This window comes from Amblyomma maculatum, chromosome 1 (genome assembly GCF_055883805.1).
Source record: "Amblyomma maculatum isolate TAMU_Amacu chromosome 1, ASM5588380v1, whole genome shotgun sequence".
Taxonomy (NCBI): domain Eukaryota; kingdom Metazoa; phylum Arthropoda; class Arachnida; order Ixodida; family Ixodidae; genus Amblyomma; species Amblyomma maculatum.
This window is the reverse complement of record NC_139344.1, coordinates 26,549,694-26,575,175: the sequence shown is the minus strand read 5'-3', so window position 1 is coordinate 26,575,175 and position 25,482 is coordinate 26,549,694. Positions and strand designations below refer to the sequence as shown.

General features: G+C 47.4%; 1 protein-coding gene across 1 annotated transcript in view; it reads right to left on the bottom strand.

Annotated features, from left to right (window-relative positions):
- Nucleotides 1-25,482, bottom strand: part of IntS8 (integrator complex subunit 8) — a 147,636-nt gene that overhangs the window by 101,485 nt on the left and 20,669 nt on the right. Inside the window, exons 7-8 of the mRNA XM_084587879.1 lie at nucleotides 12,116-12,208; nucleotides 1,279-1,413 (exon numbers count right to left, since the gene is read on the bottom strand). Coding sequence (XP_084444005.1) covers nucleotides 1,279-1,413; nucleotides 12,116-12,208 — 228 coding nt within the window. The remainder of the gene's footprint in view (nucleotides 1-1,278; nucleotides 1,414-12,115; nucleotides 12,209-25,482) is intronic.

Below are 25,482 nucleotides of genomic sequence, written 5' to 3'. Positions count from 1 at the left end.
CGGCTCCGGGGATCGCGGCCGCCTGGAAAACGCTGGGAGGAATAGGAACCGTGCCGCCTAATCTCGAGCTCGACGAATACATCGGCGCTGACGCTTGTGTTGTTGTTCACGAAGATGTGAGTGATGAGCAGATCATAAAAGCTGCCCGGAATGATAAGGACTCTTCCGATGAAGAAGACGACGACGTACAGGAAGCGCCGGCTGCGGCAACCGCCGTACAGGTGATGGACGCTTTTGATGTCATCAGGAATTTCGTTGCTGTCCGAGACGACGATGTTGCAATGGGTTTGCTGACCGAGTGCGAAAATCGCGTGACGGCGTTGCTCGCCGTGAAGCGTAAGCAAACCAAGCTTACAGATTTTTGGCATTAAACGCCTTTGCTGCTGCTTGGGCAATTCTTTCTGCGTTTCAAGTCAAATTTTTGCGATAACGAAGTTCCGCGAGAACGAATTTTTTTTCGTGCACCGTGAATTTCGTTATAGCGGGATTCAACTGTATATGTTTTCTTCAATAATGCTTTTCTCCCATTTTTAATATATGTATCAGCAAGGTATTACTGTACTCCAATAGGAATGTACATGGATGGTTTCAGCAGAACAAAGTAACAACAAGTTGCAATCTATGTGAGCCCAATAACCCAGTTGTAACCTGACAGCAAAATGGCATATTGTCTACTTTCACCTCTGAACCAGTTTCTTATGCGCTGAATGCTATCTTGCCACCTATCTTCTCCCAAATAAAGCCACCCTTGTACGTGTTACATATGTGCCATCATGCTGACTGAAGTCACATATTTTTCCCACCAGACCATTGTGCGGTTTCCCTGCTGAAACAGACTGATCAGATTTTCAATATGTTCGGTAAATAAAGCGATGCTTTTAACAGGACTTCGTTCTTGTGCACGATGTAAAGATGTGGTCAAACCCACATTTTTACCAAACTTTCACTCAATGGGATGCAATAGTTGTAAACAAAAACAATCAATTCTGTGCATTTCCTCCAAGGCACTGATTGAATAAAGCTAGCCACGAATGTTAATTCTGTGAAAAGTTTCTTTCACGACTGTGGAAACCGAGAGAGCCAAGGAAGTTGAAACTGGTTAAATCCTGCTTAAACATTGCAACCCCTTACCGAGCATTGAAGAACCAGACTATCACCGAACTTCACTCACTTGCTTTGAAGTTGAAATGAGGATGGCCAGACACTAGCAATTTCAATATTTTGTACTGCTTATTCAGGCTCAATGCACACCACGACCAACACTGTGCAAAGCCAAACCTTGCAGGTGCCATGCAGGGTAGCCTTGAGCTTGTCCACCAGGGAACCACTTTTTTTGGTTCCAGTCAGCCTGCATGCCATGCTGAAACCCTTCAGCCGGTCCATGTCTAGATGGCAGACCACCTTCTTCTTTACCTGCCAAACAGGAACAATAAAGAACCCCTGGTGTAAGTTTACAAATAACATCACACAAATTACAAGCCATACAAATGGCTTGCAGCCTGAACGGTGTTCTGAATGACATCGAGATACTCGCAAATGCCTCAGGCAGTTGAGAGGTCAGCTCTCCGATAGCCATGTGCACAAAAATTTGGGGTTTTCATGAAATAAGAGTTTTAACACAAGGACTGTGAAGACATTCACAATTTTAGAGCATTTCTTTCAGGTGCTCATATACGTTCTATGGAGCATGTCTGAAAATCACGGGGAGGAATTTTTGGTTGGCGACTATTTGTTTTTTTTTTTTCAAAGTCCAGATATAGCGAAATAGTGGATATAGGCGAAGTCATTTCCGTTTCCCACTGATCCGATTTCATTATAACCGGAAGACTGTAAAAGAGAAAACAACCAAATGTTAAGCCTTCTGAGCAGTCGTTTGATACTGGCTGTGTACCCAATGACTGGAAAGTTGGCAAAAAATAACCACATGTTGCCAGTGGGATCCGGTGACATGAGGTTGCCTTTTCTTCTACTAACCAGCACTGCAAAGCGCTTCGGTGTGGTTTCACAGTCCCCACTGCAAAGAAGACCAACATTTTCTCGCGTTCAATACTTCAGCATAGGGGAGTGGTTTCACAGTCCCCACTGCAAAGAAGACCAACATTTTCTCGCTTTCAATACATCAGCATAGGGGACACACCTTCCTAGCAATCCTGTGCTACCTTTTCTAGTGTTCAGACAGAAGTCTGCCTCAGAACACCACCACATAAACCAAGTCAGGTGCCCACCGCACTTTTCTGCCGCAGCACATCTGACAGTGTGAGAGGGCATGCTCACATCTCCTCGGCCATCGCAGTGGCCCATAATAATGCGCACCTCCAAATGGAGCAGCGCTAAGTGCAATGTCTCGAGGTCTGCCTACGTAAGGACCCCCATGCCAGAAATCAGAGGGACGATGTCCTCCGATTCATATTCCTCTATGTGATGTGGGCTGCATGCCACTTCTGGAGCGCACACGGTGCGCTCACTGAAATCTTTAGACTTTAAGGTAACAAACAGACCACTCAGGCCAAATCCTCCTCTCTGGCAGCAGTACGAAAGCACAATCGCGCGGTGTGGTCATGCGACCGTATGTGATGCAAACAGGGAAATTTCAGCCATTTCAACTCTGTGGAATAAGCGAGACTCAGTGCCATGTAAATTTGGATTATAAATTATGTGTCAAGCACCTCATACATTTAAAATCAGCAGCATGTAAAGGATCTCATGGTAAGGGCTTGAGACTGCGACCCTCTAAACAAAACAAAAAAAGGAACAGTGCAGAAACAGTACAGTGGTGATACAAAAACCTGGTGCTGACTAGCAACTGAAGCGTATATGACAGTGGTGGATCTGGCAACTGGCTTCTTGTAGAAGCTTTTGTAGCAGAAGAAATCACAGTTTGCAGCAGAAATTTCAAGTTTTGTAGCAGGAAAAATGGCATTTTGTTGCAAATATTTGAGCTTTTGTAGCAAAAAAAAAAAAAAACAGTGTAGCAAAATTTCAAATCTCCAGACGCTTAAGGTAGGCTTGTTTTATTTCTGGAAATAATTGCTCAGGTGTTTATAACGACAATAGCCATGCAAAAACAAGCTTCAAGCTTGTTTTTGCATGGCAAAGTGCTGTTCTTTCCTTAAAAAGTCCCAAATTAAGCAAACAGGGGGCTTTGCTAAAGGCAGTTTTTATTCAGAGAAAAGGCATAATGAGATATACAACTACGCTATAAACACCGCAGCCTTGGAAAGAAGGTTGCTAGCTGTCGTAATATAAAAACTGTAGAAATTCAGAACTACTGCTTCTTAAAACTGCAACATTAAGGCACTGTTTCTTCTCCTGCCTTGATGACTCCAGCTTGGACAGTGCTGCTGCGAGCCTTTCCTGTCTATTTTTCAGTGAATTGCCAAGTATTGCCCCAAGAAATAAACCACTCCCACCATGGTACACCCTCCCAGCAGTTTTCGACCTCACACTAACGCAGTTTCAAAAAACACGCACACCACATGAGCATATATCACAAGAATACCTTGCATTAAAAGAAAAATATAAAAATTGCATTGCATTTTTTACAGACGGCTCAAAAACTAAAGACTATGTTGGCAGTGCAATAGTACAAAATAACACAGAGAAAATAACACGACTACCCCAGTGTGCATCAGTTTTTACAGCCGAATGCTACGCTGTCTGTGTTGCTGTGAAGAAAATATTGGATAAGAACATCAAAAACAGCATCATCTACACAGATTCATTAAGCGTCATCAGTGCAATAAACTCCAAAAATGCTGTTCAACCACTCATAGGAAACATTATACACAACATAGTAAATATCACAAGAAGAAAACATACTATCAAATTCTGCTGGGTACCCAGTCATGTTGGGATAAAGGGTAATGAACGAGCAGATATATGCGCAGCAAGTGCGAAAAATTTACAAATAAAGCAAATAAACATGCCACACAGAGACGGAATGAACTTAGTACGTACGAAATTACGAGCTAAATGGCAGGCTGATTGGGAAAGCGAAGCAGAGAACAAGCTTCACTCCATAAAGCCCATATTAGGAGAATGGCAATCATGTGAACATCAGAAACGTTTCATTGAGGTAATTTTATGTCGTCTGCGCATAGGCCATACACACATAACACATAGCTTCCTACTAACGAAAAAAGGCAAACCTGTATGTGAAATGTGTGGACATGAGCTAACAGTAAATCATATTTTAATCTCATGCTCACAACTTGAGGAGCACGGGAAAAAATATTTTACTGTATTTTACAAAGAACACATCCCATTTCATCCCGCATTGCTTTTAGGCCAAGAAGCACTTGTTGATTTTTCACTTGTTTACGGATTTTTAAAGGAAGCCAATGTTTTAAACCAAATCTGAGCATCATTACTGTAGCCACTTGATCGTCTAACCTTGCGGTTGGCGCATGATAGCCGCAGTTGCTTATGCGCCATAAAACTCCATATAACTAACTAACTATTTTTCAGAAGGGCTTGTCCACTCTCAATGTCTGCAAAATTTTTAGACTTGACACCTTTTGAGAAAAGCAGCTCAGCATTGGCACTCATATTCCTGGCCAGCCTGATATCTTCCTGCACCTTTTCCTGATTCTGACCTCTTTACTGGGTGTCCTTATCCTGTACAACAGGGTAACGTCGAGGCGCCTTTATCCTTCAAGACCCGTGCTGATTGGAGGAAAAAGGGGAAGAATATTTTTGCCGATCCTGGGTGGAGAGATTTTTTTTTTTTTTCCCCCCTCGAGAGAGGCGCGCTGCTGGTGCTGCTCAGTCAAACGGCGCGATGCGTGGGGAGCGCCGATTCCGTGCGTTCACAATCTTTGCTTTCGTTCTTTTTCTTCCCGTAATTTGGCGGGGTGGTTGGTTAATCAAAGTGACGCAGGGATTCTTGAGTCGTGAGTCTGCTTCTTCGCAGCGCACCGCAGGGATTGTGCGTATGCTTTCCTCATTGTAATGAAGACATCCAAGGGTACTTACTGACCGTATGCGTGGCTGCAAATATATTGAGTACCTGAGCATGAGTTATTTTCCCCCCTCGAGAGAGGCGCGCTGCTGGTGCTGCTCAGTCAAACGGCGCGATGCGTGGGGAGCGCCGATTCCGTGCGTTCACAATCTTTGCTTTCGTTCTTTTTCTTCCCGTAATTTGGCGGGGTGGTTGGTTAATCAAAGTGACGCAGGGATTCTTGAGTCGTGAGTCTGCTTCTTCGCAGCGCACCGCAGGGATTGTGCGTATGCTTTCCTCATTGTAATGAAGACATCCAAGGGTACTTACTGACCGTATGCGTGGCTGCAAATATATTGAGTACCTGAGCATGAGTTATTTTCACACGGGTGCCCACACACATGCAGTTTTGTATTGGAGGAAAAGAAATAACTGTCAAGACAGATAATCTTCTAAATGGCGCGTAAACGTCGACGTTTGGAATTAAACTATGAAATTACACAAGATGTTCCATATAAGGTGTTGAACGTAAAAAAGCGGCTAACGGACTGTCCAGTGCGCGCGCACATAAACAGTAAAATCCTTAGCTCTCCTGCCGCTGCTACTCAGTTCATCACAGGCTATACCTCACTCGTACGAAAAAAAGGAAGCAAGCGTGCATACTGCCCCAGCTATGCTTTACCGAGGGCACTTACAAACCACTACTCGTTTGAAACTGCACCGTCACCGTTGGCCAGCCTGCTCACACATCCTTTGCGTGTGCGCGCGCACACACACACACACAAATCAAGTGAGCACCCAGGGCAGCTCAAAGCCGTCAAGCATTTTAACGTGCTTCGACCCTTCGACGGACAGCCTGCCAGACCCTCCTTTCACCCTTCCCACGCATTGGACTTGATACCTTGCAGTTTCCTCTCACTCCCTCCCAGTAGATCGGGGGAAAAAAAAACAACCCACCGGCAGGAGACGCAGAAGTGACTTAGACAAATGTCAGTTTTGTGTCACGTGATCGTCCGCCCAGGACCTGCAAAAATATTCTTCCACCTTGCACAGTGTTGAGAACAGATGTCAGTTTTGGTTTCGCGACAGTTCGCTTTTGCTGTCAGCAGAGTTATTCGCGACTTCTGGCGCAGGCGTGGCGCAGAAGTAGGCAAAAAAATCGATTTTGTAGCAGAATATTGGCGCAGCAGTTCCACCACTTATATGAAGATGGACACCAGGGTTCCTCCCCCAGAAAATTCTGAGAGGTGGGCGGACCGGGGATTGGGAAGCAGCTGTATAAACCAAATAATGACACACTGACAACACAGTGAATGTCTTGAGCAAAAAAAAAAAAAAAAAGAAAGAAAGGGGGGGGGGGGGGGGGGGGGGGGGGGGCTACTGGGGGCTATAGTAGCTACTGAGCTTTTCTTTCTGAACCCATTTTGCAGCTCATAGCAAGGCTCCAAATCAAACGTTTGTTAGCTTTGTCTATGCATCAACGCCCCGCCCCGCTAGCAATAGAGCGCACGAGGTTGACGTTAGCGTTGCCCAAATGTGGGATGCTAAGTAGCACCGCACCATGGTGAAAAACGCAAATTTTTGAAAGTGTAATGTGCTAGGCGAGGGGCTGCCGTACTAGTGGTAATGTCGCACGAAAAGGAAAGTGCAGTTTTCTAGAAACGTAAGCTATAATGGGAGCAAGTAAAAGGAGAAAGCGGCGGCCACACTGCCAACAGAGTAAAATCTTGTTACTTTGGCTTCCAGGAAAAATGTTCGAATCATCCGAAAGTTCGACTTATTGAACAGCCCTAAAATTACCGAACACCGTTTGCATCACAGCATACTCTATGAGCTGAGGAAGCACATGGATGCAAGAGAGAAAAATATGAGTAGGCACATGAATGGCATGAAGCCATCTTGAAATAAATCTAAAAGGCCAGTGACGCACTGCCGAGTCTGAAACTGCATGACAGGCCGCGTCACAATCACAGAAAGTTGTCGATGGTGGGCGAGTGATTGGGGGCAAAACCACTGCCCCCCACCAAAGGGAGAATCCTGGTGAACACACGTGTACAGTCAGTCATACGTTGATAATACAGCAGAGGCCCCGTCTCGACCGACTTTTCACTAGCTTTCCAGTTCTCTTGCCGCTAAAGAGTTCACTCAGACCTTGCTAGGTCACAATGATAAGTAGGAAGTTGCATAAATTACAAAACGCTTCCATGAGTGCAAGTCATTTGTAACCGGAATTCAGAAAGTTATGTTCAGTAAAAGCTTAGCATGCAACGGCTGAGTGATACTCTACTGGCAAAAAGAAAATGTACATTTTTATTCCTTTACCTTATAACGAGCTTTATTGTAGGGCGAGCTCATTTGCTAGGGCTGGGTTAAGGTAGGTGCTTGCAGGTCCTGGCTCGAACAGCTGGTGCTCGCGTCTCGTGCTGGCACCAGGTCATCTTCTTTACAATCACCCCCCCCCCCCCCAGGTGAAGAGGGAGCTGGCGACAAAGGGACAACAATACGTCTGGGTTGTAGTAGGGTTTAACCGAGAAACATGGATAGTCTCACGCCCACGTCGTCAAAGGTCTGACCAGAGTGTGACGGGCTCAACTATGTAGTTGATAGGTGAGGTGTGCTCAAGGACGCGGTAGGGTCATTGGTATTTCGGCAGTAGCTTGCAGGAGAGGCCAGGTGATGTACAAGGCACATATAGCCAGACACGGGCTTGCGGAAGAAAGCTGTCGGCGGCGTGAGTGGCCGTCGAAACGATTTTTCTGTCAGCCCTGGTCGGAAGACGTGAGCGAACGGCCGAGCTTCCTGCACTCCTCAGCGTATCTAGAGGCTTCAGACATGGTGGTGGCTTCAGAAAAATCGGGCTGGTAAGGAAGTATGGCGAGAATCCCGTAGTGGTCTGCGTAGCGGCGTTGTATGCATATGTGATGGGGGGTAGCAATGTGTCCCAGTTGGAATAGTCGGCAGCCACGTACATTGACAACATGTCGCCTAGAGTTCGGATGAATCTTTCAGTCAGACCATTAGTCTGGGGGTGGTAGGCTGTAGTATTGCAATGAGTGATGCTACATTGCTGCAGGAGGGATGAAACCACTTTAGATAAAAAATACACGACCACGGTTTCACAGCAGTTCCCTTGGTGCTCTGTGACGAAGGATGAAGTGATGTAAGATGAAGGTAGCAACATTGCGTGCCGTAGCAGCAGGTAGAGCGGCGGTTTCGGCGTAGCAGGTGAGATGATCTACCGCTACAATGACCCAGCGGTTTCTGGTTGCAGTGTAGGGAAGCAGGCCATAGAGGTCAATGCCTACTCGGTCAAAAGGTCTTGATAGGCAAGGGAGAGGCTGCATGGGGACGGTGGAATGGCAATGGCCGACCTTGCGGCGTTGACAATCAAGGCATAAGCAAACGAGCTTGCAGACGTAGGTGTACATTCTGCGCTAGTAGAAACGCAAGCGAAGCCGAGTATAAGTCTTGAATGCGCCACCGTGAGCAGCTTGCGGGTCAGTGTGAAATGAAGCGCAGATTTCTGAATGCAAATGTTGAGGAATGACAAGCAGTCATTTGCAGCCGGAAGAAAGATAATTTCGGCGATATAAGAGGCCATCGCGAATTGTAAAATGAGCAGCTTGGCAGCGAATTGTACGAGGTGTCGAAGTGGGCGAAGGGTCCGAAAGGAAAGCGAGAAGAGAGGCGATCCATGGATCTCTAGGCTGCTCGACTGCCATGTTGGTCAAAGACAAGGAACTGTAGTCCGATGGGGGAATACGACACAATTTCTCGCTTAATACGGACACAGCAGCACCGGCGTCAACAAGGGCAAGAACGTCGATGCCCTCCATGGAAACGTTTATCAAATTCGGCGGCGAAAAACGAGGGCTTAGATCTTCCGTCGAAAACGCAGTTCTTGCCTCCGGAACTGCGATTACTAGCTTTTCCTGCAGCAGGTTTTGAATGACGGTGCATGGGAGACATTGAGTGGTGAAGCTGAGATGGAGAGCGGCGACAAACAGATGGATGGTATTCGGGGTCAATGGGCTTGGAAGTCGGGGTTCTGGTAAAATGCCTAGGAGGGTCATAAGCGTATGCTCGGTGGTCAGCTTCGTCAAAAGAGGTCATGACGCGGCGGCGGCAGTGACGCATCAAATGTCCAGCGATGCCACAGGCGCAGCAAAGTTGTCTGGTGCTCATCATAGTTGGAAACATTGAGGGCGCGGCCAAACAGCAGGAGCGGGAATGACTCGAAGGGGAGATCGAAAAGGAGGAAACACTGGCGGTGGCTGTCGGGCTATTTCAGCATAAGTAGCGGCACTGCAACAGGATGAGCAGCAACAGGAGGCACTGCAACGGGAGACACTGCAACGAAAGAAACTGCAACGGAAGAAACTGCAACAGAAGACACTGCAACGGGAGGCCCTGAAACGAAAAGCGGGTGAAAAACTGACGGCATGGCCTCGGACGCTTGCTCCCGGATCAGATTTTGAAGTGTAAGTGCCAGTTTTGATAGTGGGTTCGGAACAGAAGGAAGTGGCGACAGCTGCCAGGCGACCTACTCATGGACAAACTGCTGAATCTAGAGCATTAAACAGCTGCTGACTTCTCTCGTTACGTCGATATTATTAAGAGTCGCGGCCTGTGTTGAGGGCAACCGAGTGAAGACTCGCCCTCGGTGCAGTCCGTTATAACTCTGGCAGAGGTTGATGATCTCGCTGACAGAGGTGGGGCTTTTGGCTGCAAGCATGTGAAAGGCGTCTTCCTCAATGCCCTTCGGCACATGCTTGATGTGCTCAGTCTCTGTCATTGATGCACAAACGTGCTTGCATAGGTCGAGGACGTCTTCGATATAACTGGTGAAGCTTTCACCGACCTGCTGGGAGCGAGAGCAAAGACGCTGCTCAGCGCGAAGTTTGTGCACGGCTGGACGCCCGAAGATGTCATAAAGGCGGTCTTGAAAGCGGACCAGGTGGCGAAGTCAGATTCGCAGTTTTTGAACCAAAGGTCCACAACATCCGTCAAGTAGCAAACGACATTTGTCAGCTTCATGCTGCCGTCCCATCGATTGTGAGCGCTCACCCGATCGTAGGAGGACAGCCAGTCTTCCATATCAAGGTCGCCCGTGCCATTGAAAATGGCAGGATCCTGTTGACAAAGCGCACAGGGGCAGGTTGCGGTAAAGAAGCTGTTGGTTGGATGGCGTCAGATGGCATCGTAGTATCAAGATTGCAACTGCGTAGCTCCAGGATAAGTCCTCGCACACTCCACCAAAATTATAACGAGCTTCATTGTAGGGTGAGCTCATTTGCTAGGGCTAGGTCGAGGTAGGTGCTTGCAGGTCCGAACTCGAACAGATGGTGCTCATGCCTCGTGCCGGCGCACTGGCACAAGGTACCCTTCTTTACAACCTAAATAAAATTAGTTACTTTGAAAGAAAAAAAAAATTCTGCAACTGCACCTATAATATCAGAAGAAAAAGTAATACCAAGTATGCTGCATGCCTTACAGACTAACAATTATATGTCACTGTTGGTGTCATCGGAATGCACTTTTTTCTTGCTGGACATATTCAGTGCATACACACTCCACACCAAAGACGAATAGCCAAAATGCATGGAACCATTGGCTTCCTTGCAAGCAACACATGAGAAACCACTTTTTATTTTTAATTTCTGAGCCAAGAGAGAGCCTGGCAACAAGTGACTTGGAAAACTGCTCGCATGCATCAAGGGTGTATGTGATGATAGTGCTAAAACACACACAAAGTAACGCTCTTCTTGTTAATGCTGTTCTTACTGCACAAACCTTGGTGCGTTGCTGTGCTGTTGGCCGCCATGTACCTGGCCACCGAGTATGGTAAAATCTTGGCAATTAAAAAATTCGGATCGTTCTAAATACGAGAGCAATCCCGGCCGACGCTCATGTAAGTCTATGGCGTCAAACGTTTGTTACCGTATTTACTCGCATAATGCTCGCACTCGCGTAGTGCTCGCATCCCCAATATTGGGCATCAAATATTGCAATTTTTTTTTTTCCTCGCATAATCATCGCACCACCAATTTTACCGCTGCGAGAAATGTCTGCTAGTAGTAACAAGCACCATCTTTGGAGCGCTACTGAACCTAGCTGGCCTCGTGTGCACGCGCTACCAGGCGGCAATAGCGTGCTCGGGTAGGTCATCATAATCTGTTATGTTAGTCTTTTTTTTTTACCTCCGTGATGCTCGTAGTCGTCGCCATTTTGCGATGTGTCTCCGCGTCTTACTGTCATTATTCCTTCGTTCCGACCGTTTTGCTTGCTTTGTTCCACCGTCTACAGCGTTCTTGGTGCCGCATCGCGGTGGGGCAGTACGCAAGTTATACAGCTGCTTGCTGATAGCTTTCGAGTATGGGCTAGAGCATGGCAACCGCGCTGCCAGCAGGCACTTCGGCGTCAACGAGTTCTGCGTAGTACGCTACTGGAGACAGCGATTGCAGTGTCGACACAGACTCGGACAAAGTCTCTGATCAAGAGTAGATCTGTATGATCTGCTGTGAGCATTATACCACGGAACGCGGGGAGTGATGATGAGGCTTCGTGCGGTAAATAAAGTGCTTTTGGCAACCATGTACTTTTATAACAAGGGAAAGTTCTGCTTGAAAGTAATGTTTTGGTTATATTTACATTAGCTGACCTAAGAATCCCGATTCGCACCTATTTAAATTTGCTTTTAGTGCTCCAAAACATTTGCTCGAAAATTTTTCCCGCATAATTATCGCACCCCCCAACTTAGCACCAATTTTCTGCGAAAAAAAACTGCGAGCATTATGCAAGTCAATATGGTAGTTTGAACAATGGCAGGGCTTGCTTCGCTTAACTCGGACAGGGGATCGCATTGAACTGCGACCTGGGAAGCCAGTGATCACCAAAATAGACCTCCCTGAACCTAGAAAACTAGGTTAGGATACTGAAGTTACTTGATGGATGATGTAGTTACTGCTTTCCCAGCTCGGCTGCCTTTTTTGCAACTAAGTCGGCTGACAGGCTATTGACACACACTGGTGCCACAGAGTTTTGTGAAAAAAGCTTTGCGTACCACTCATGTGCATTTTAATGGCATATTTTTAAATACTGTAAATTGTCCTTCCTTTCTGTAATGTACTATGTACTTTGAGGGCAAAATAAATAAACAAGCATACAGTAACATACCTTGGAGTGGAGAGAGAGAGCAGTTTCGAAAAGCTCTGCAGCCCGCCTGTAGTTCTCCTTGTAGAAATGAAAAGCACCCAGTTCATAAGACACCTAAGGGAGTAAAAGTAAATACATTAATAGTGTTAAAGGGAAAATGCAATTTGGAGCAATTTCTGGTGCATTAAAATTTCTAATCTGGAGCATCCTGAGGAGAGAGAGCATTGATATGAAGCACTCTGAAACACATGTGGCTTTTAGTTTCAAATTTATTGGGTTGGCAAGCAATGCTGGAAGAGTGGGATGAATGGAGTTCCCACTGCACCCGACAGGTCTTCAAATCCAAGTTTTATGCTAAATAATTAGGAAGACACTTCGAGAAATATCTCACACAAGGTTTACTTGAAGAGCTGGCCAAATCATACTTGAGAAGACTGGACAAAAATTTATGGAAAGGAAGCATTCAGAGTCTCACAGGAGGCAGAGGCTTTCAAGCACTATACCTATGCCCCTCCATACGTGGAAAATTCACCCCGAAACTGTTTTCCTCCATTTTGTGAAGAACTTGCTACCCCACTCCAACAATCCAGCCTACAAACACCGCTCATATGAGCTCACCTTCTTAGACAATTTGAATACACAGTACCGCACCTATGTCATACACTTTAACACCCATCATATGTGCTTCTCAGTTCCATTTCAGTGTCACAAAGTTGAGATGGATGACGTGGCAGATATCCCATTAAAAGTTCAACGGCAACTGGATTAAGGTTGGTAATAGTTGTATGGAAACTACAGCACATGAGAATATGACACAAAAAGTGATGACCAACCTAGTACGAACAACCAACCTATACATAGTATGCCTTTACCTTTGAATGTCCGAAAGAAAAAAGGAAAAAAACCTAGCAGCAGTTTCACAGCCAACCACCAACCAGATTTTGATAACAAATACAACAATGTACTGCACAATTTAGCTGCAGCAACTAATGTGGAAACACTGCTGCTGGGAAAATTTACTGTTAATTAAGTGCAGTCAACAATTAAAGCTGCCACACAAGATAAAAAAAAAAAATTGCTATCATGCTATTCATATGCTGTTGTAGTTGTAGGCAATCAAGTCATTACAATTATAATTTTACGTTGATGAAAACAAACAAGAAAAACTTAACAGTACGCTGTATTGTGCAAGTTGGAAGTAGTTCATTTTGTGGAATAGCTCGAACGAGACAACACGGGCACTTTCTAACAACTGAAGGTTTATTTGAAGAGAAACTGCACAAACCTAAAAAACAATAACATCAAAGGATTACGCTGCAAAGAAAGGCACTTATTAATGAAGGCTACCTCATTATCATGTAGAGTAATGGATGGTTTCATCACACACGTGTCCGGGTTGTTAGCTACACAGCAAGCTTCATAAATCTCCCTGCCTATCTAATTGTTGCTGTAATATTGGATTGTTTTGTTATGCAAGTGAGGCAGTGTTACGATTCGCCTCCGTCGTGTGCGACAGCCGACGCGGCCGCAGCGTAGCATCAGTCAAAGCAGCGAGCATTTCGGCCATTTCAGCGCCATGCAATCGGCCGCCCATCGCTTCCTCCTGCGAGCGTGCTCCGACGCGTTAGAACCAAGACCGACTGAAATAAACACCTGCACAAATAGCACTGCTCCATCGCGCACTTTCTAGTTCATAGCCTTCGCCGCTAGGGAAAGAACACTACGGGCAGCTTGGTGCTACTGTAAACCTGTTGATAAGAAGGGTCTATTAGTTCTGTCATTTCTCTTCGTCATTATAGTTTAATTATCTGTCCACGCTGTAATGCTCAAGCACCTGTTCTGCGCATGCGCACTGGGTAACTGCAGTGCCGTCGCACCATGGAGGAAGGCGTCGCACAAAGTGGAATTGTGGTACTATGTCCTCTGGCGAGAAAAAAAAAACATTCTCTCAATAAACAAACTCTCCGTTAAAATACAAAAAGGCAAAATTTTTGAAGTATAGCTTGGACAAAGATTCTTTTCTTTTTTTTTTAGAATTTAGTTACGGTTTGTTTAAAAATTTTATAATTTAATGATGATGATAATGGCAGACGAACAGGTCAACCGAGCACCCTCTATGGCAACAAAGGTAACGAAAGTTGGCGCATGCGGTCCCATAAGACCCTGTTTTTTGTACAAATCTCTATTTCAGTCGGTCTTGGTAAGAACTACATGTGCCGTAATGTGCGTATGTGCATATGCAAATGCTAGCCGAGCCCAGCGTTCGAGGGATATACTGTCACTCTTGCCCGTCAACAGGAGGTGGAGGGGTTTTTGTCGCGCCACCGTGACTGAATCATCAGAGCTTGCTCTGACTTGAATTCCTCTCCCTTTCCCTCAGAACTGATGAGTGTATAAAAAGCAGCGGCTGATTCCGCTGCGAGAGAGACTTCGGACAGCCTTCAGAGAGCCTTCGCAGAGTCGACACCAGACACCTGCTTTGCGAGCGTGTCAGTTTTCTCTCCAGACCTGCTTCTCTGCCCGCTCCAACGTGATGCTGTATTAAATGTTTTCGCCTCGTCTTTGCCGGGACAGCTGGTGCCTTCCGCTGAGCCACAAAGCAGCCAGGGCAATGCTACCGATGGGGCCGCAAGCCACGTGTAACAACTAGTGATCAGCGGTGAGACGACCAAGCCGTGACCGTGGTCGGTGAGATGAGCCAGGCCTGACTGTGGTGCAACTGGTAGGCAGCGCGAGATGTCCTAGGCGTGACCCGTGCAACAAGCAGCTCAACGGCAAGCTGGGAGTAATGCAACGAGCCCTGTGTGATGACTGGTTGCCTGCAGCAGAACGACTGCACTGGATTCTTGGCTGCGAGGTTTCGTGAGTGCGGGACTTTCTTCTACTGAGTTTTGCCAGGCTTTTGTTAGTGTAGAAAACAGAGCTGGTAATTGTGTTTTGTTGCTGCTGGGTTAATTGGCAGCAAGGCAATAGTGGGCAGTAGAGAAGGCAGCACTCTTAACAGCCATGGATTTGAAGTTGTTGCGCAAACAAATTGCTGGAGCTTGTGGAGTTGGGTCTGAAGGCTATTCTTGCATTGGAAGCTGAAGATGACGAGCTTTCGGAATGCCTTCAGATCACTGAGGAACGACAACGTCAAGAGAAAGAGGAACGTGAACATAGGGAACTTCAAAAGAAAGAGGAACGTGAATGTAGGGAACATCAAGAGAAAGAGGAACTTGAATGTAATGAACAACGAGAGAGAGAGGAGCTTAAATTTGTTCTGGAAACGAACAGTCTCAAATTGGAGACTGAACGTGCTCGTATCGCAAGTTGGGCTCACGGTGCAGGAGAATGGGAATCGTTCAGAATGAGTGACCTGATGCGGCCGTTTAAGCTTGAAGAGGACATTGGTTTGTTCCAGGGTAACTTCGAGCGAACGTGCGAAAAACAAGGGTTTTCTCGGGAAATGTGGCCACAGCACTTGTTTTGTTACCCGGTGAGGCGGCAGACGTAATCGCCCGCTTGAAAAAAGAGGAAGCAGAGCATTACGACAAAGTGAAATAGAGTCTGCTACAAAAGTACAGGCTGCCAGCAGAAGCATTCCGTCGGAAGTTTCAGGGGTGTGAGAAAAGCAGAAGTGAGTTGTATACAGAGTTTAACTACAAGCTTATGTCAAGCATGTATGAGTGGCTCAAAGAAGGAAAAGCATATGGTGACCATGATAAGCAGTTGCTACTAAGGTAGTTCCAAAGCAAAAGAAATGCAAGAAAGCAAACTGGTTATCTGAAGAGGCTTTGCAAATAGCTGAGGAAAGGAGGATGGCAAAAGTTATGGGGGAAAAAGAAAGATACAAGGCTCTCAATGCGGATTTTCAGAAAATCGCAAGACGAGATAAGAATGCCTTCCTGAACATACAGTGCCAAGCAGTTGAGGGCAACAGCCAATTGAGAAACACGAGAGCTCTGTATAAGACAATCAAAGATATCAAAAGAAGCTTCTGTGCTAAGCTGGGCGTGATAAAGGACAAACGAGGCAGGGACCTCACGGAAGCCTCAGAGATAAAGAAAAGGTGGCAGGAATACACAGAACTGTACAAGAAAGACCCGGATGTGCAAACCCAACATAAGACAGCTGTGATTACTGATCTCGAGCCGGGCATCCTGAAGGGAGAAGTTGAATGGGCCTTAGCCAGCCTTGCTAAGAACAAAGCTAGCGGAATTGATGGCATTCCAGCTGAGTTGCTTCAAAACCTCAACCATGACAACGCTGTCAACGTTCTGTATACATTATGTCAGCAAATTTGGACAACCCTGCAGTGGCCACAGGATTGGAGGAGGTCAGTTTACATCGCTATTCCAAAGAAAGGCAGTGCCAAAGATTGTTCCAACTACCGCACGATCGCGCTTATTTCGCATGCTAGCAAGGTGATGTTGAAAATCCTCCTAGGTAGGCTGCAGCAGTATGTGGATCGGGAGCTTCCGGACGTGCAAGCTGGGTTTCGCAAGGGCAGAGGAACTAGAGACCAGATTGCCAACCTTCGCTGGATCATGGAAAAAGCAAGCGAGTTCCAAAAACCCATCTACTTCTGCTTTATTGATTATGCGAAAGCGTTTGACTACGTAGATCACAGCAGATTGCGGCAAGCTCTCCAAGAGATGGGAGTTCCAAATCACCTCATCTATCTCCTCAGGAACCTGTATGAAGGGCAAGAGGCCGCAGTCAGAACTGGGCATGGTCTTATTGATTGGTTTCAGATTGAGAAAGGAGTGTGACAAGGCTGCATACTGTCGCCCTGCTTATTTAACCTATATATGCTGAGTGCATCATGAGGAAGGCCGGTCTGGACGAGTCTTCAGCTGGAGTGAAGATTGCTGGGAAACGTATAAACAACCTTAGATATGCGGATGATACCACATTAATGGCAGAAAGTGAAGTGGAACTCAAGAGACTTCTGATGCACGTACAAGAAGAGAGTGAGAAGTTTGGGCTTAAACTGAACATTAAAAAGACAAAGATCATGGCGTCTTGCCCCATCAAGTCCTGGAGCATCAAGGGACAAGAAGTGGAAGCTGTGACAGATTTTCTCTTCTTGGGCTGCAAGATTACCTCGGAAGGAGACTGCAGCCATGAAATTAGGAGACGCCTGCTTCTGGGAAAGAGAGCAATGGTTAGCCTTGACCGCCTAGTAAAGAGCACAGACATTAGTCTGCCAACCAAGATCCGTATAACTCGTGCTATGGTATTTCCAGTTGTGATGTACGGATGCGAGAGTTGGACTGTGAAGAAGGCTGAGCGCCGAAGAATTGATGCGTTTGAATTGTGGTGCTGGCGGAGAATCTTGAGAGTTCCTTGGACTGCCAGAAGATCAAATAAGTCGATATTGTCGACCATAAACCCTGACTGCTCATTGGAGGGTCAAATTCTAAAGTTAAAGCTCAGCTACTTTGGTCATCTGATGAGAAGAGAGGAGTCGCTGGAGAAAGATTTGATGTTGGGAAAGGTTGAGGGTCGCCGGAGAAGGGGTAGACAGCGAATGCGATGGTTAGATGGCATCCTCGAGGCGCTGCAGATGAAGTTATGTGATGTTAGGAAGTGTTGTGCCGGTGGGGTTATCACACAGTAGCCCACCGTCAACAGGGTTGTGCCAAGGAGTTGGTAACGCAGCGCTCGTCACCCGTTTCGTGAACGAGGGCTGTCAGCTCCCTGGGCGGTAGCGATGAATCCGAGTCGGCGTTGGTGAGATGAAGAAAAGGCTTTATACACTATTTACAGGTATTTACACAAGATCGGCCCTGGGGCCGAAAGCTAACATAGCCATACACGACTGTTCTCGCGCAGCGACGGCCGGGGAGATTCCGCCGCGTCCGCACTGTCAGGGGCGAACTGCTCCCGATGGACGCTCGTGACGAACTCACACTCGGAGTCTCGAACGGAAGCACTTGAGACTCCGTCGCCGAGAACCGTTGACGCTCAAAATGGTCCAATCCGACGGCAGCACTTTCGCAGGGCCAATGGGAGAGCTTGCTGCGCTCTCGCTTCAAATATGCCGCGGGGCGAGAAGGGGTTCACCGTCAGGGCCACGGCGCGCCTTGCTGTCTGGACGTTCAGCTCATGTTGAAACACGTCGCTTCTCTCCCTTTGGTACGGCTCGCCTCCAGTGCGCTGATGCTTTGCAGAGAAGTATACAGAGTTTGTGAAGAGGCGTTGGCCGAAGAAGTCTGGCGTCCGGCTGAATTTCTGGGCGGCTTTGGCCAGGCACAACAGAAGATAGTGAGAGACCGGAAAGCGTGGCGTGATATGGTCCATAGGGTCACGAAGAGTCGGACACGTCTGAACGACTGAACTGACCACGATAAGACTTGTGCAGTTTCGGGCTGGAACAGTATTACAGCAGGTTACCCGAGAACGTGCGGTACTGGGTCTTGGATAGGCCAGACGTTAGTATGGTGGATAGAGCCACCGAGCTAGCTGAAGAGTTTGTGACGCATCGGACTCGTGGAGCTAAGGACGGTCAAAAGGGGGAATTCGGCTCGAAGTTCGAGAGGCCGAAGTTCACGCCCTTTAGAGCCAAGGAGAATAAACATGGTGCGAACGCGAGTGAAAGCAGTCCGGCCGAACATAAAAGATAGTGGTAGCCGAAGCCGAACGCAAAAAGAGTTTCCAGGCAAGGCAATCGTCCTTCTGTTATACGTGCCAGAAGCGGAGTCACTTTTCGGTGCAGTGTCCAGAAACAAAAACAAAGGTAATGCTTTTGTCACTATGCAGCACTGACGAGAACATGAAGCTTCTCGAACCATACCCTCGAGACCTCCTCGTGAACTCGTGAATGGGAAAGAGTGTCGAGTGCTTTGTGATTCTGCGACCACCATGGATGTGGTTCACCCCTCTTACATAGAACCAGAGATGTTCATGGGTGAGTGTGCGTGGATCAAACAAGCCGTGGAAGCTCACAGCGTGTGTGCCCACAGCCAAAGTGCTTATTGAGGGGCCTTTCGGTGCACTTGAGACAGAAGCTGCGGTGCAATCTGTTTCCTCATCAGTACCCGTCCGTACCTCTTTTCAAACAAGTCCGATCACCTCCTGCGTGAAAAGGGGCTTGTGTTTGGAGAAGGTAGCATACTAGCCTTAACCAGATCTTGAGCCAAAGACGGTAGTTCCGGAGATGTTGTCAAGCAATGAGAAAGGGTTGGAGGCACAGCCCGCTGAGATTGAGGCCACGTATGCTGTAGACACAAGTGAGCCTGAAAAGTCAAAGGTACCAGAGAGTGAACTACAGCTTAAGGAAGCGGCCGAGCAACGCGATCGCAGCAGCGAGCCGACCGAACCTCGAACAGAAGAGTATCGGGTTACCTTGGTTGAGCCGCTGGCAGCTGAGACAGTTAGCATCGGCTCCAACGGCGAGAAATCCGCAGTGACGCCGTCAAGCGAGGTGAACTGCACGCCACCCCCCTTAGCTGCAAGTAATCTGGTTCCATCAAATGAGATTGGGGAACTGGCAGTAATTGAACCGCCTCTTGAGTCAAAAGCAGAAGATTGTATAGAGCGTGGCGGAGATGGAAATGAGCTAGCAAATGACAGAATTACGGTTTCCGAAATCAGCAGTGTGATAGAGCAGGGCAAGCAGAAAAACGAAGTGCCAATCAGGGAAACTGCGCAGCGCACATTGTGATTAGCCACGGCAGACCCACTATGAGTGCGCGTCCGCTGTAGAGAGGTACACTTGCGAAGGCGACAGCAAGCGACCAGAGCGGAGTCAGCATCGTTCGTGCTCTGACACCACGCCAGGTTGTATTCCCGAAAGACATAACTACAGTGCGAACGCGTACGTGGCATGCATGGCCCTCCCGCAATCCTAAGCGCCCCAGCTGTAGAAGGAGCTTGATCGTGCGCCGGTTAGCGCCAAGCGATGAGGCATACCAGAGGACCAGGCTAGCCTGAGTGGCGAGCCGTCAGAGGAAATGCCTAGCATGGGGGCTGGCGTAAATGTTTGATGTTCGGACTTTACTGAAACTGAGTCATGCGTTGCTGGCTGAGATGCAGACGCGGCGCCGCACTTTGACCACTCAGACGACGCCGGTGCCATACTCACTCCGGTTCCCACCTGCTTGCCAGAGCTGGCGCCAAAAGAAAGCAGAAAAGCAAGTGCTGCCGCCGAAAACAGAGGAAAGGCAGGCGCAAGGGAGAATGCAAGCATCGAAAGGAGAGGAAACTCAAACAATTGAGAACGGAAAAGAAGCGATGATCCCAGCGGCACAAATGCGCCCGTGCAGAGAAAATGTGTGACCGGTGGGCAAAGTGCAAGGAGAGGGATAGAAAAGCGAGTGACTTGTGCTGGTGTGTTTCTTCACACAGAAACAGGGGGGTAAGTTTGTGCCACGAAACGGACAGCCAAAGCTTCAATAAAAAGGGAAGTCTCAATGGTAACGTCGATGGTTTAAGTCGGAGCCCCTAACGTGAGAATACAAGCCTCAAAGTTGTCACTTGTTCGTGTTTTCCTTTCTAATATAGGATTTCAAACATAGTGCATTGTATTATCTTTGTTTCAAAGTGATGTAGATTTGAAGTGCAATTTTCGAATTTGTGGCCGCGTTCCAAGTGCTGCTGAGCTACGCTTTAAGTAGATGGGTGTATAATTTGTGTCATGCTTGCTGGCTGAACGGCTGAGTTTTCAGCGTAGTTGTGATGCATGTGGGTACGACGGAAAGCTCTCTGGAAGCCATTTTGCAGAGTGCTTTGGGAACCAGAACGTTCAAAAGAAGCCTTCTGACTGACTGGGCTGAAGAGAAGCAGAGTCTGACGACCCCGGGTAGCAGCATCATCGCAACAATCCCTCTGAACAGCGGATGCAGTCCCCTGCCCTTCGGGATCTCCCTCCCCCCGGCGAGGCAGTCGGTTACGATTCACCTCCGTTATGTGCGACAGCCGACGCGGCCGCAGCGTAGCATCAGTCAAAGCAGCGAACATTTCGGCCATTTAAGCACCGTGCAATCAGCCGCCCAACGCTCCTTCCCGCGAACGTGCTCCAACGTGTTAGAACTACACGTGCCGTAATGTGTGTGTGCACGCTAGCCAAGACCGGTGCTCGAGGTAGAGAGCGTCGCCCTCGTCCGTCAACAGGAGGTGGAGGAGCTTTTGTCGAGCCACCGTGATTGAGCCATCAGAGCTTACTCTGACATGAATTATTTTCCTTTCCCCTCTGAACTGACGAGTGCATAAAAAGCAGCGGCTGATTCAACTGCGAGAGAGACTTCGCAGAGCCTTCAGAGAGACTTCGCAGAGTCGACGCCAGGCTTTGCGAGTGTGTCTGTTTTCTCTCCGGGCCTGCTTCTCTGCCTGTTCCTACGTGATGATGTACTAAACATTGTTTTGTTAGTCGACGCCTTGTCTTTGTCGGGACAGCTGATGCCTTCCGCTGAGCCACGGAGCCGCCAGGCCAACACTACCGATGGGGCCACGAGCCACATCTAACAGCAGGCAATGTTCATCTTTAAGATCATTGCAATCATGGCAGTGCAGCACGAGGTTAGAAGAGGAGGATTTTTTTCGCAGCAAGGGAATTTTTGTGCTCTTTCAGTTTGATATTGATGCACCTGCCGGTTTGACCATATAACTTTCCGCTGCCAAGGGAACCCTGTACACGACGGCTTTTTTGCAGTCCGTCAACATACCTGCATGTGACATAGTGCAACGATGAATGTCCCTTCTGGACGAAGCTGTCTCCAGTTTCTTATGCACTGCAGAAAACACTTTTCCAACCTTACAGTCAGAGGAGAACACAATCTGCATGTTGTGCCACGCTGCGATCTTCTTTAGACGATGCGAGACGGTGTACAGATACGGTATGCATGTGAATTTTTTTTCTGGGCTCATCCTGTTGCTCCCGAGGACCCAGTGCTGCCTTCAACTTGGCCAAGAGTCTTTCTGCTAGCCTTGCAAGGATGTTCTCAGGAAATCCTGTTCCATGCAGTCTGGCCAACTGGCCGTGCAGACCCTCCTCCATCCGATGGACAAATCGAGGGATGTTGACAGCCAACTTATCGCTATCCCGTTCTTCACAAGCCTTGAACGTTGCGAATTGAAGGAGAGAAGGGGCTTCCCAGCCTTGGGTGCATACATCCAGCAGACCTGGTCTGTATCCAGTCTCAACTCAAGGTCTAAAAGTCGTATGCCACCATTTATTGGCAACTCAAATGTGAAGTTAAGAACTTGGCCCCTTTCTTTAAACGTCTTAACTACATCGGGTGCTGTCCTAATGCTGCTTGGCTCTGTGATGAACACAAGGTAATCATCGATATACCTGAAAGCTGCGGTGATATCTTCCAAATCGACGTTCAGTGACCTATCCACCTTCGAAAGAAAGATGTCACTGAGGATAGGAGGCATTCTTGAAGTCACTTTAAGGAATGCCTGTGGTATTACAGCGGACTGCTCCCTTGAGCTTCTTTCAATTTACCTATCATCCACTGTCGTTACCTGGGACAAGCATCGGATCCCAAATTGCTCCAATCCTCAGTGACATCTTTCTTTCGAAGGTGGGCAGGTCACTGAACGCACTGAACAGGAAATTTGCCGTATTTTACTCGTGTAACGACCCCCTCGCATAATAACCCCCCTCCCCCCCACACACTTTTGGCACTGAAAACTTAAAAAAAAAAAAAAGTTAGTTCATGCGTCCCTCCATTTCGCGCTGCCACAGTGGCATTCCACTGCGCATTTCTTGGCAGGGCGCCAAGATGCTGCGCAGCGATAACATCACGGTGTGACCACTTTTTCAGAGGTTAGCTCTATTGGGAAAAAGAAAGCCGGGGGGGGGGGGGGGGGGGGGAGGGAGGGAGGGGAGTGCCAAATTGGCAGAGTGTTAACGCCCGTCGAGTTGTGCAGGCCTTGTTTTCACTTCATCAAATCACGTGTGGGGCTGGCGCCGTCTACTGCGATAGCACAATCATTGGAATGTGTGATAGTGCCCACGTCTTTTGAAGCGAACAGTGCTTAACACCAGCGTCATGACCGCGACTGACCGTTGATGACTTGTGTGTGAAAGTATGGACGACTATCGCAAAAAAAAAAAAAAAAAAAAAAAAAAACAAGAGCGCTGCATGCGTTGGAGTAATGCAAAAGCACGGATGGTGCTATTGATTGCTTCTGGTTGCTTAATTCACTTCGTTTCCCCATTTTAGTCTTTGGTGCTTTCAAATTGCGCGCCAATCCCTTCCTATGAGCTTTTTTGGCTCTACTTCCAGTTGCATGACGTTACATTCACTACGGCACACCTTTCGCTCTTTCCGCTTTCACTCTCCCCTTCCTCCCTTCCCTTACGGTGCAGTTCAGGCGTCCACTGTGGGGAACGATCTCTCATCGTCCCCTTTAAAGTCAGCTTTCCCCCCCGCGGTAGTTAACTCTAGCTATCGCGGAATGGCACCAACATTAACTATCGAGAGATGGCGCCAGCACAAGCGCCACCCCTGATCTTGTCACCGCGCACGCGGACAAAGCCAGCTCTCTTCGGCATCGGGACCTGGACGCGAGCGGACGTCTCTTTGCGGCACTCCGCAGTCACCGGCGAGGTGAGGTCCCGCTTGCCCGTCTTGTCCGGCCTCAGAGTTTATCCCCCGCCCTAGCGTGGGTGAACATTCGCCCGTAGCCCTGCTGGCGAGTCAGACGACCTGTATTTATTAGTGTGTTTTATTGCTAGCTGGCGTTGTTATTGCAGTAATAAATGCCTGTTCGCTGTCAGCTCGTGTTGCTCCTTTGTTCCCAAGAGCATGACCCGCAGTGGGGGTCGGCGGTTTGACTGTCAGCCGCGATTAAGCGGGCAAAAACGCATTTGTCGCCCTATTACAACCCCACACCACAGAACAAGTGTGACAGATACTGAGCCTTTCCTCTCCTGTGAACCAGTTATTCTAATGAACTAATTAACTTATTGGCCTAATTATTTTTTCGGACACAACATTAGGTCACCCTCTAGCGATACACCACTCATTAACCTCTACCACTTCTCAATTACTCACGACTGCTGGGGATACTATTTTGCAGACACATTCTGCGGACAGAAATCTGTGAACATGGCAAAGTAATGCTTTTGAATTAAAAAAAGGAGAGAGAGAGGAGGGGTCGAATTAACGAATATTTAGTTGCAAGCTTCAGGGGTTGCGCGGAAGAGAAGAGAAGAGCAGGCAGCCGCCGCCGCGCCGGTCATGGCGGCATTTTGCATCAACGAGCTTTCAGTGTAGTTGTAGTTATCAAATGGTTCATCCCTATACCGTTAAAGCACCGCAAAAGAAGCTACCGCCTTTCTCTTTATGAAGTCATATTTCCGCCTCGTATGCTGGCTCGTTGCCTTTTTTCTGATGCTTTGTCCCGTTGCACTTAGGCACTGCAGGAAAGCAACTGCAGCGGGTGATCGCCACTGATCAGTTATTCACGTCGCGAGTGCTCGTTAGCATACGTCCGGTTGATCGCAGAACATATTATACGACCACAGTTTGTCGAAATTTCAATCATAGTAACCGGGAAATCATGTTATCTGAGAACTTATTAAGGAGGCACATGGGGATCGACGTGAAATTCTTCAATTTTTGTAGTAGAGCAATGAAACTTAACATGCTTATTGGAAAGTGTGCTGAATGGCTAACTACAAAGTTTCATTAAGATATTTCCAGTAGTTTTGACATTAGAAATTTCTATTTGCGTCATTGTTTACCAAACTTGTAGAAAGCCTGGCGTGACAAAATAAACATAGTAGAAGCCCATAGTTGGTCTTATATTTTAGCCATATGAATGGTTCATGCAGTGACATTCTCCAAATATTTTTATCAACCTGATTTTTTTTTTACATAGAACGTTACATCCATGCTTGCATAACGCACTCCTTTTCACCGTTTCAAAATAGCTAAAAAGTAAAAAAAAATGATGGCACATTTTAAAATATGGGAATGTCACTGCATAAAGAAAGGAATATAATGCAACAAACCTCATGAAAATCCATCAAGCCATTGCCGTGCTACGCTTTCTGCAAGCAGACCAGTAGGGTCAAAAAGCACTTTTGAAAAAACTGACATTAAAGTTGCACAGCCACTTTTTCCCCTCAAAACACCTCTGGATTGAAATACTGTATCGCTACATTGCATGCTTCCTTCTGGGTTGTTTTGGAAGCCACAGAATGCGGTTCCAGGCACCTGAATGGTGCGAATCAGGCAGGGCAAACATTTGCCGTAAACCTGGCAGCGCATCACTCGCCATAGTGAAAACGAAAGTTTCTTTTTATCGAAACTGCATCGTGCATCGCAATGTCACGGTTAGTTGATGGAGCCAGGACTTCGGATTCACTGCTGGGAATCGATATCGGAAACAGGTGCTATGGAATGGTGCTATTCTGGTTACACAAAGGTTCGCCGTCGTTCTCG